General features: G+C 26.6%; 2 protein-coding genes and 1 pseudogene across 2 annotated transcripts in view; all 3 read left to right on the forward strand.

Annotated features, from left to right (window-relative positions):
* Positions 1 to 1486, forward strand: part of LOC105620294 — a 4611-nt gene extending 3125 nt beyond the window's left edge. Inside the window, exons 8-9 of the mRNA XM_012201798.1 lie at positions 153 to 404; positions 658 to 1486. Coding sequence (XP_012057188.1) covers positions 153 to 404; positions 658 to 996 — 591 coding nt within the window. The 3' untranslated portion in view covers positions 997 to 1486. The remainder of the gene's footprint in view (positions 1 to 152; positions 405 to 657) is intronic.
* A 6303-nt stretch (positions 1487 to 7789) lies between these two features.
* On the forward strand, positions 7790 to 8681 carry LOC105620371 (annotated as a pseudogene).
* Positions 8682 to 8788: 107 nt separating this feature from the next.
* On the forward strand, positions 8789 to 9448 carry LOC105620372 (hemK methyltransferase family member 2). Its single transcript, XM_012201872.1, is given in 3 exon segments — positions 8789 to 8955; positions 8957 to 9237; positions 9240 to 9448. Coding segments are annotated over 3 exon segments (657 nt in total).
* The last annotated feature ends 2753 nt before the right edge of the window (positions 9449 to 12201 follow it).

Genomic DNA, 12201 nt, shown 5'->3' on the forward strand with positions numbered 1-12201 from the left:
GTGTGTGTGTGTATATATATATATATATATATATATATATATATATGTACACAAGAAATAATTATTTTTCGACGTATTCTACTTTAATTTTAAGATTACAGAATTTTTATATAAGAAATATAAATTAACAATTGTTTATAATTATTTTCAAGGTCCGTGATTGTTTGGCGCGAGACGAAGCCTCAACTAATATGCTGCAGCTCACCGACGAAAGAGGCTGCATTTTGAAACCGAAACTGTTCGGTGCCTTCCAAAAGACGAATGATACCGGCAATACAGGCGCTTCCATTATCGCTTATGCGTTCTTCCAAGCCTTCAAATTCCCTGATGTTATGGATCTATTCATCGAATGTAATGTCGAACTATGTAAAACTAATTGCGAACCTTGTCCAGAAGCGAATCAAGTAAGCCACAAAATCAATATTCAAATGTACACACACATTATATATAATATTTGGTAAAATTATCGCACTCATTGAAATTAACACACAATGTATTTTAAAATCATCATTTCTTATAATAACTGAAAAAAAATTTCTTGTAATAATTTATAAAATATTTCGAAATATTCGAAATTATTCTAAATTTTATACAAAAGTCCTTATTTCATTAAAAAACTTTACATTTTTCTAACATATTATATATAATTTGTTTTAGCAAATCGAGCCGGGAAGACGTCGTCGCTCGATAACATATGCACCACCGTCGACCAACTTGTCAAATGCGGTTCTATTATCAGATCCGGTTCGTGTTGGGCGACGTTTCAAAGTGATTATGTTAGATGACTTAAGTACAGCATCCAGTCAGATTCTGGAAAGTATGGAGGAAACGGCTGTCGAAACGATGACAAAAGCGAAAGAAGTTTGCATGAGCAACGGTGGATTTTACACTACCTTCTCTCTTATGTTAAGCACACTCTTCGTCGCGACCATAAGCGCAGCTGTATTATATATTAAGTTACAACGAATTCGCAGACCGAAATTTGTGGATTCGTAGAACGGTATTATTTTTATAATACCTTCATCGTAATAATACTAAGAAAGAAATTGCGTAGAAAACAACGAACGCGTGCCAGTAATCAAATAGTAATTTAAATGATAAGAGAGATGTTACTTTATCGCTTTATAATCATTCAATCGCGAAAAAAACTGCTGAAGGTAAATATGTGTACCAAAATTTTTGAAATAACTGTTATTAATAGTAGATAAAGAAATTCTTCCAGCTTATTGCTTTTAAATATTTATAACTAAATTTTAATGAAACGTTACTCTTATCCAAACAAACATAGAAAATGTATTCTGCTCAAGCAGAATAGGAAAATAGCCATATTTATCTATAAACATCTAACAAATTACTCGTGTAGTCTTCAGACGACGAGAGTGCTCATTTTGCGTAATGCTTGAATACCAATATATGGTATTTATTGCAATAATTCAATATCATAATGTAAATCTTGTACTTGACAATAAATTATATTTGTAAAAAAGATTAGCTCTTCTTTTAGCTTTCTTTTATCATCTCCTTTCTTAAACAATTATTATTAATAGAAGACGATAAAAATATACATAAATAAGGAATTAAATTATTATTTCATGAAATATATTCTTATGCCTATAAATATTAATTTTGCAATTATATAATACATAACGACAAATAATATAAACGGTGTTATAATTATCTACAAACAATGCAATATAATATGATTCAAGTAAATGAAGTTCATTTACCTGTAATTTATCATCATAAATATTAATTAGATTTATAGCATTGTAGATTTATAATTAATATCTTTTTTTCCTCCTTATAAAATTAAAATCTTTTAAAATGTCCTGTGGATATTATCTTTGATATGTCTAGTGCTAATTTTTCCTTAATTTTATGAAAATGTAAAATGCATAAATGTATTGTTCTTATTTTCCATTCATAAACAACTTTACCAGACATATTTAATTTTTTAAAAGCGTTCAATATATTCAGGATCATTTTCTTTGATAACAATTAAATAAAAGCAATCCTGCATTTAACAAGATTTTGAGAATAATAGTAAATACCTGTTCCATAACTTGTTTACCATATTACCATCAGCTTAAGTTCTGAATACGAGCTTATTATCTACTACTTCTTCATTTTCTGTACTACAGGATTTAACTATACATATATTACACTCTCCATAATTTATAAGAAAAAATGTAATAAAATCCTGTACAAAACTTTTATTCATACAAAACGATTATTTATACTTATATATACTAAATATAATAATTTAGTAACAATTTGATTATATCTTATCGTTCATAGATTTAAAAAATTACTGCTGCTTATCAATCTCTACTTTAGCTTTCTTCTTTATCTGTTTCAATACTTGTGCTGTTACATGCAGAATTAGTATGTAGAAGTGCTTTTTGTTTGGTCATAGAAAGAACATCTTGATATACTTGATATACTTTATTCAAGCCCTTTTTGGTATTTTGCAAAATGTGGTTAGACATAGCGATATTATGTTCAGCTTCAACTAGTTTTCTTACACAAGAGTCTATGTTCAGCGATTGTAATAGTTCATTGATTTTTTTCTCTGGTAAGGATTCAATTTGTTTCCTTTAATTCAATTTGAATGCGTATCCTACAAAAAAGTGATAGTCATGTATATATAAATCCTATAAACTCTTGATTTTTCTAGGCAATATGAAGTCTGATTTTTATTTCTGTACTCTTTAAACTGATGCACGTGATGCAACAAATCAAAGTGAAACAAATATAAGTTTTTTTTATTTCAACTTATTGTACTATGTGCATCAATTCAGACAGCATGAATAAAAAAAAACAGACCTATAATGTATCGAATGAGTGAATAAAAATAAATGTTATTTCATCTGGTTATTATGGTTATTTTCTTTTTAAGAAAAATGATCGGCATAAATGTGTCGTTCTATCTTTCCTGATATTTAATAACAATAAGATAGAATGATACTTCCGTGCTCGACTATGCCTCCTAAAAGGAAAGATTCTGTTCTGCAGAAACATTAGAGATCTGTTTATCCAGTTACAAAGATTACGTTATCTTCTTAACAACTAATTAAGAAAAGAATAACGTGACTTTAACATTCACCGTATTTGGATTCACATTATGCAAAAACTCTCTTGCAGAGACAAGAAACACACAAAACGCGACTATATATATCGAAGAAGTTTACTGTTCATGCACGTGTCTTGCAATGAATGTAACGAGAAAATTATGTTTACCTTGTAGTGCGAATGTGTTTATTCAGAAGAGGTAGTTCTCCGTATGTTTCAGGAGATTCATGAAATAAACTTTCACACACATACATCTTCTGTGAGATTTTCGTAAAAGTCATCTATCTTATTGTCGATTGATATATTGTTACTCACTGTGTCCACGCTCATGTTGTAATGTGTCGTCTACAATAGCAGTAGCAATAATGGATTAAAGAATAGGCGTAGAAGCCAACAAATCGTAATCGAATGTGAGGAGAATAATTAACTATCATTGATCGATTTCTATGCCTATTTTTTAATCCACTGCTGCTACTTTCCATTGTAGACGACGCATAACACTTGTAACCTTCGTATGATGCAATAAATTTTTATGACCCAACAGCAGAAATAAATCAGATCTTTAATTATTTTGATAAAAGTAAATGTTGTTAAAAGTACGAATATAAGGTCTGTTTTCAAAACTAGTATATATTTTTGGAACTTAAAATGAAATATATGTTTAATATTTGTTTAAAGCAAGAAAGAGCGTTCTAGAACAGTGCAAGAATAAAAAACAAACTAATAATAAGGATAACGGATTTCGACTAATAATAATAATCGCATCTGAATCGGTAAAGTCCTGCACATAATAGAAGGAATAAGGAATTAGGAATAAAGAATAAACAATTTTAACCTATCAGAAATCAGATACATCGGAATACACGAAATACATGGTTTCTGATAGGTTGAAATTGTTTATTCTTTATTTCTAATTCCTTATTCCTTCTATTATGGCCAGAGCCTAATTGACTCGGATCCGAGATGTTTCTTCTTCAGTGGTCGAAAGAGAACGGAATCACTCGATATAACTAATTGCAACCAACTGCAATTTGCAAGACTTGCAACTTGCAACTTTGCAATCATAATATACGCCGATATAAGTATACACTGTGAGGTTAGATTTTGCGCACAATAGAACAAATATTAAGGAATAAATATTAAGATTTCAACTTATCAGATACCAATTACACTAGAATACACGATTGTTAATATTTATTCCTATTCCTAATATTTCCTCCATTGTACGCTGGATCTAAGGACGTCCTCACAATAGAACAAGTATTAGGAATAAGAATAAATATTAACAACATGTATTCTAATGTAACTGCAAGTAACTGATAGATAACTTGAAATCTTAAGATTTACTCCTGTTTCTAATATTTGTTATATTGTGCGCATGTCCTTAGAAATTGCTATCTTACTATTAGAGATAGGACAAAGTCTTTTTCCTGCAATCGCAAAACGAATCAATCTATAGAAGCGTTCACCATCTGCGCCGATTTTATCGGCACTCTTCTTTTCCTTTAATTAAGTATATACTCATCCGTAAAAAAACGAGTTATAATAGCCTGTTTTAGCAAGTAAGTATAGTTTTAATTTATTTTTTCATTTTTATATCTAATTTATTTTAATTTACATATCATATTAATTTTTTAATTAATCATTTTTTAATTTTATCTTTTATAGTAAACTTTTATACAATTCAATATTACAGTAACAATAATTGTTTGCAATACAATTATAAATAATTTAAAATATAATACAAATGATATTATAGGAGCATAATTAACAAATTTTGATAATGTGGGATTATATGAAAACGTCGAAGATACATGCGATAATACAAATTTTTCTAAACCAATGTTCAATAAAATATTGATAAACGCGGAAGAAATATTAACAACGATTAAATCGTATTTACTATTAATTATATATTACTATTAACTTGCAAATATAAAACTTATTAATATCGTGATAAAATTAATATATTTATGACTTTCATCATTAAAGATAACTATCCCAATAATTTTATCATATCAAAGTTTTTCCGCCTTGCGTGGTATGCGAGTTAGTATCCGATATGAAAAAGAAAAATCTTCATAGTGGAGAGCGAACTTAATATATTCTGATTCTACGTAAAATTCACAAGATTCATTTGCAAAGACAATTTAAGCAATCCGTCAAATATCAGTGATTTAGTTACAGGAGAATTCCCGAATCTTCCACACTACTTAGGATAGTAATAATTTTAGCATGTCAATTACCATTTTTATTACATCTTTAATATATAATATTAAAATTCGCAAGAAAATATGTTCTGCCACACATCATTAAAAATCATATTGGATTAAAAATAAATGGATAGAATGATTTCCTTATGGAATAGTGGTTACAAAGGAATATATTTAATAATAATAAAATACATGAATATTGCAATTTTTTATATGTATGGGTACAAAAGTTTTTTGGATACCAGTTGTTCAAGATAAATCGAACCTTATAATAACGGGATTTTAAAGAACTATACTTTTATATTAAAAAATTTATTATATAAAATTTAACAATTTTGTATTTTCCAAAAATTTTAATTATTATATTAATATCCCACTAATATGAGGGTACCTATTCGACTTATCTCGAATTTTTTGTACCCATACAATTTTAACTAAATTCGTGTATTCACGATAACATTATTAAAAAAATATAAAACATTTTGGTAAAAATTATCTAAGTTACAAAAATCACAATTTGTTAAATATAATCTCATAATATCTGCATGTATTTTATTATAAAAAAATTAAAAAAATACACACACACACACACATATACACACATGTATATATATATATATATATACATAATAATTAATAATGTCCTTGGCGAGATGTCCAATTCCTAAAAACGATTTTTAAAATAACAAATTAGCAAATTACATAAATATACACATTCGTAACCACATTTTTGTTAAAGCAATCATCAAAAAATAAGCAAATTATTTGTATAAAACTTAAATTTATTTATTTAATTATCTGGATTTAGATAAATAATCATTATATGTCCATATAATCATACTAAATTTCTATTGTCATTAAGACAGTCTATTTCTAATATTATTACTAATAGGAGAACATTTAGTAAAATTAAGAAAACAACGAAAATTGTACCTTAAAATATACACTAAAATAATTTTACAACTTGACCTTAAAATATATAGCAATTGTCATTGACTCATTGGCAAAATTATTACTTCCAAGAATTAACAGAAAATCTGGGATTATATAATAATATCGATCCTATACAAGAATCTCCAACGGGACACCAAATTAGACTTTGCGAATGAATTTTACCGAAAACGATGAGGAATAATAATAATAATAATTCTCCATGAAAATAATTTTGACTTTTCACGCATTCACTAGCACCCATCGAGGGACAGTAATGAGGCCATTGCATATAATAAATTAATCATTATGATATATTCGTACTTGTAATTTTGTAATGATAAAAATATAAATGTCAAAAAACAAGATGTTAATATTTAACCATTGACTCAGTCAAAGCTCCAATCTTTATTGACTTATTTAATAAATTTGTGTACTAAACACGAAGAAAAATCCAATATTCTTAACATAAAATTTTTAACTAGAAGTCACTCAAAAATATTAATGACTTTCTGATATTCAAAACCAAAATTAAAAAAATTTCAAAATGAAATAATTGTCAATAAAAAATAAATCATTAAACAATTTTTTTGTTATCATATGTTTCGTTGATTTTGTATAATTCACATTAATAATGCAATAATTTGATTTACTATGACAAAATAAATGCTATCGTATTGAATAGATATTCAGATGTATACATTTCAATAAATGTACAATATATTAGCAATCATTGTACAAAAGTAAATTACAAAAGTAAATTTGATCTAGACTTAGTTTATATATATTTTATATATATTAGTTTATATATATATTTTATACGTACCTAATATTATATATACTATACATTTATTTATTTGTAATAAAATTAATTATAATATTAACACGTATATGTATAGAATTTTACAAAAAAATTTAATTTCAGGGGAGCAGAAAATTTAACAAAATTTAAAATTAATTCGATTTATTTTCATATTTGATAAAATTGGAACGGGATGCTGATAATTAACTAGAATTTAAAGTTAACTTAAAATTTTATTTAATTTTTAATCTTTCTTTTCTAATTATCAAGTATGCACATATGATGTTTATGTGTATACCTACCTATACATATATAATTAAATTTATTATGGAATACTTTTAATTTAATTATAATTATTCTTTATTTTTCAAATAAAATTTAATTACCCGATTGCAAAATTTATTCAAATTTATTCATTTAATTTGTAACAATTTAATTTTTTAATTTAAAATGTAGTTTATCTCTACTTATCCATATATTTATTGTCCCTATTTATACTCTCTCTATCCATACTTATTGTTCTACCTATCCGTATTTTCATTTATACCTATTCACCTCTCTATCGGTGTATTCCTTCCTACATAATTACTTCATAAATGTGTAATAACATCGCGAATATGTTCATGGTTACAGAGAAAGCAGCTTTACAAATGTAAAATTCTTCAATACGATTAACTTTTGCTTTTGGTTCCTTATAGATTTAAATGTATAAATCATATTGAAAAATCTTACAATATTTGCAAAGTTGCTTTTTCTCTGCTGAACGTAGCTAATGACTAATTGGATAGTCCAATCGTGTAATGATGAATTCGGCGGGATAAATTAATCGCGATCATATTAAATAAATAAGCAATAAATAATAAGACTTAAAACAGACTTTCAATCTTTAAAATATAAAAAATTAACAGATAACAAGGCTAATGAGAGTCAGCGCAGATAATTAAACGTCTCCCGAAACCTATAGTGAACCAACTGGATGATAAAATTCGCTCTACAAGGTATTACAATTTTGTTGTTGCGATTCGTTGCAGAGCGTATACACGAACGATAAACTTCTCTCCGATGCTGCGGTCGCTTGTTGTTTTGCAACGTTCTTGTAGAACAGAATTCACTTTTCTTTTAAACACAGTCGATACAAATGTCATTTTATCTTTATTACTATTGTCAAAAAGGATAACAATGTTTATGTCGATCGTGTTTCTTACAAGGAAAATAGTCATCATATCATATGAAATAACATTTATTTTTATCTACTTATTCATTCATAGATTCACTTATATATTTTGTTGCATACAAAAATTAAGAATTTATTTGGTTTACATACGAATATTATTTTTTTATAGAATATGCCAAATTAAATTGAATGAATTGAATCCCTAACAGAGGAACTTCAAAAAATCAACGAAACATTGCAGTATCCATTAGACACATTCTTATGTAAAAAAACTAGTTAATGCTAAACATAAGGTTACTAAGCTTGTTAACATAAGATTACTAACATTCTGCAAAGTACCCAAGAGTGCTTGAATAAGGTGCATCAAGCTGTCGAGAAGAGTACTGCCAAGCGAAAAATACTACTAGATAATAATTCTGCATATGACAACATAAGTATCGAAACTGATAAAGAAGAACCAGCTACAGCAGAGACTGATAAGCAGCAATAATTTCCAATATTATTAATTAAACCTATGATCAATAACATTTACCAAATTGTTACTAAATAATTATTTATAAGTTTTATAAGATTTTATTACATTTTTTTCTTATAATTATGGAGACCCCAATAGTTAAACTGTTTGATGAGAAACTCAGTATAGTTTATGAGCCTTCTGAGAATTCGTATCTTTTGGTAGAGGCTTTGGAGGCAGATTTAGAAAATCTGCATGCGATGAAGCCAAGGATTTGTTTAGAGATAAGTATTGGCTCTGACATAGTTATCATCTTTAGTAATGGCATTAAAAAAAATATCATAACGTTTATTATATACGATTGATATAAATCCTGATGCATGTAGAATCACGAGAAGAAGTCTGATTAATTTAGTCGATGTAGATGTTTAAATGAATTTATTAGATTGCATACGAATTAAATATACATTTGACATTATTTTATTTAATCTTCCGTATGTAATTACAGAATATGTCGAAGTAGTAGATAATAGACTTGTATTCAAAACATGGGCAGGGAGTAAAAATGGTAAACAAGTTATGGAACAAGTATTTATGTTATTCCCAAAATCTTATTCCCAAATGCAGGATTGTTTTATTTAATTGTTATAAAAGAAAATGATCCTGAATATATATTGGGCGCTTTCAAAAAGTTAAATATGTCCAGTGAAATTGTTCATGAAAGAAAAGTAAGAGGACAGCATTTGTATGTTTTACGTTTTCGTAAAGGAAACGAAAAGTTAGCATACACGTCAGAAATATAGCATCCACAAGATAAAAGATTTTTATTTTATGGTAATAGAAAGAAGATATCACTTCAGTAATTGTATGTTATAAGTGTAATTATTATTTATGGTCATAAATTACAGACAAATGAACTAAATCTATTTGAATCGTGTTATATTATACTATTTTTAGACAGTTGTAACATTTATGTTATTTGTAAATCATTGTATTATATAATTACAATTAATGTATACAGGCATAACAATATATTGCATAAAATAATAATTTAATTCCTTATCTATGTATACTTTTATCTTTTAGCAGTAATTGCTCGTAAAAAAAGAGATGATAAATGGAAGCAGATAAAAAGAGAAGTCACGTTCTTTTTACAAATATAATATCTAATTTGAATTCCTCCTAATATAAATGTAAGAGTCAATTTGACTTTAAGCACATTTTTTGGTAACTGATGAATAGAAAGAAACAAGATGTATAAATAATAATATTTAACGTTTTCAAAAATTAACAACAATATCACTAATTTAAAAATTTATTAAATTTTTTAAAAATTAATCAACAATATTATTAATTTATTAAGCAAAAAACTATTATTGTTATATTAAATATTGTATATTAATATTGTTATATTAAATATTTTTTAGTTTTTTTTATGAAAAATTAAACCTATGTGAAATGCCATATATTATGTTTCTTTAATTTAAATTAAATCAATAGAGTATAATTAAATTAATTTAATTAAGTTGAATGATATAAATTGAATAAACATAAAATTAATTCAAAGTTATATGCTTAAATTAACTCATGCTTAATAAAAAGTTAATTTAAAAAAAAATCAGTTTTTATTAAATCAGAATATTCCAATTTTTCTGAAAGTCAGATTTTAATGTTATTTTAAATAACAAGACAATTATAATATAATAAAGATTATCAAGAAAATTTAATATTTTATTTATAAATCATATAAAATAACAAAGATATTTTTTATACAATAAAAAAACTGATTTTTAATATTTTTACATAGATATTTTCATATTTGGATATATACTTCTATTATAAAAATAAAATATATATAGAAGCTATATGTTTCGTGAACGTTGCTATCCCAAGAATGGATATATATAGAGTATTCGATTTACTGACTCGACTCCAAGTCAACAATCTATTCTTGTTAGCTGCATTTCTTGCACAGTTTAACATGTTTGCAACTAAACAGAACAGACCACAGAGTCGGGTCGAGAATAAATCGAATACGCTAACAGTCATCACTAATCACGGAAATAATTTAATACTTTAATTATTGCATTTATCTTTACTTATTCATATTTATTGTTCCCATCTATCTTATCTGTACTTATCATCCGATCCAGTCGTGTTTTCATTCATTTATGTCTATTTACCTATCTCTCCCGTTCTCTCTTATCTAAATTACGTTATAAATATGTAATAATACCTCGAATATATTAATGATTGCAGAAAAAACAGCTTTGCTAATATAAAATTCTTCAATACGAAGAATGTTTCTTGATTTCCCTTATAGATATAAATGTAAAAGCCAATCACACATTAATTTTACAATAAAAATGTTGATTCTTCACTCACCGACCTGATGCGCAACAGTGGAGTTATATTTGCAACGTCGCCATGACGATACGTCTGTAACAAATAAATTAAAATCCAAATTAAAACAGAGTAAAGAAATAATCATTACTTTAAAAAATAATTTCTATATGAACGCATGCAGTTTGCTGAAAAATAATAATGCGATTTTGAAAATATAATTTTTGTAAGCATCTAATTATGTGCCAATTATTTAGTCAGATATAAAATAATTATATAATCTCTAAAAAAATTATATATTCTCTAAAATAATTATATAAATTCTCTAAAAAAGATCTTAGCAAAAATAACTTTGTATAAAATTTTAAAGTAATTTTTGAATAATTCTCTTTTTATCTAAATCAGATAAAAGAAGAATTACTTAAAAACTACTTTAAAATTATATACAAATTTATTTTTGCTAAGATCTTCTTTAGAGAATTCTTTAGAGAATATATAATTATTTTATATAATTATTTTATAAAATATATAATTAATTAAATTTTATTAGGTGTGGGAAAAAGTTCGTGCCGTTTTTCCCGTTAGATGTAACGGGAAAAACGCCACGAACTAATATTTAACAATGGTTTAAAAATAATCATTTTTAAATCATTGTCAAATAAAATGGATTAAAAACAAGCAAAAAAAAGGTTAATTTTACACAAGTAAAAAATAATATTTACCGCAAGGGTGCTCCACCGGTGCTTGATGTCTCTCCCAGACCTCCTCCTCCTCTCAGAATATGATTGTCATCCTCTCGCACAGGACACTCGCGTATATGGTAACACTCGCGAATAATATATCGCGCGCGGACTATAACTTGAGTCCGATAACTTGAACGGCACTCCCGAAACGCGCGACGCGACGAACCGGCTGCGATTCGTTTATTTTCAAGTAAATCGGCGACGAGGGTACGTTAGCTTCCCCGTTGGATTTTTATATGAAGAGAACGATTTTACTCAATATCTAAAAATTTATCTCGATATACATTCAGATATATCCGAAAATTTTTAGATACTTGAGAAAAATCGTTCTTTTCATATAAATATCCTGGTTGAGCCCTCTCATTACGTCAAGATGTACTCCTGAGAGAGAAGATAATCTGAAAAATGTAATATATAGTTATTATCTATGTTACTATGCAATTACTATGTAATCGATTAACTTGTTAACT

Source organism: Atta cephalotes, assembly GCF_000143395.1.
Source record: "Atta cephalotes unplaced genomic scaffold scaffold00025, whole genome shotgun sequence".
Classification (NCBI taxonomy): domain Eukaryota; kingdom Metazoa; phylum Arthropoda; class Insecta; order Hymenoptera; family Formicidae; genus Atta; species Atta cephalotes.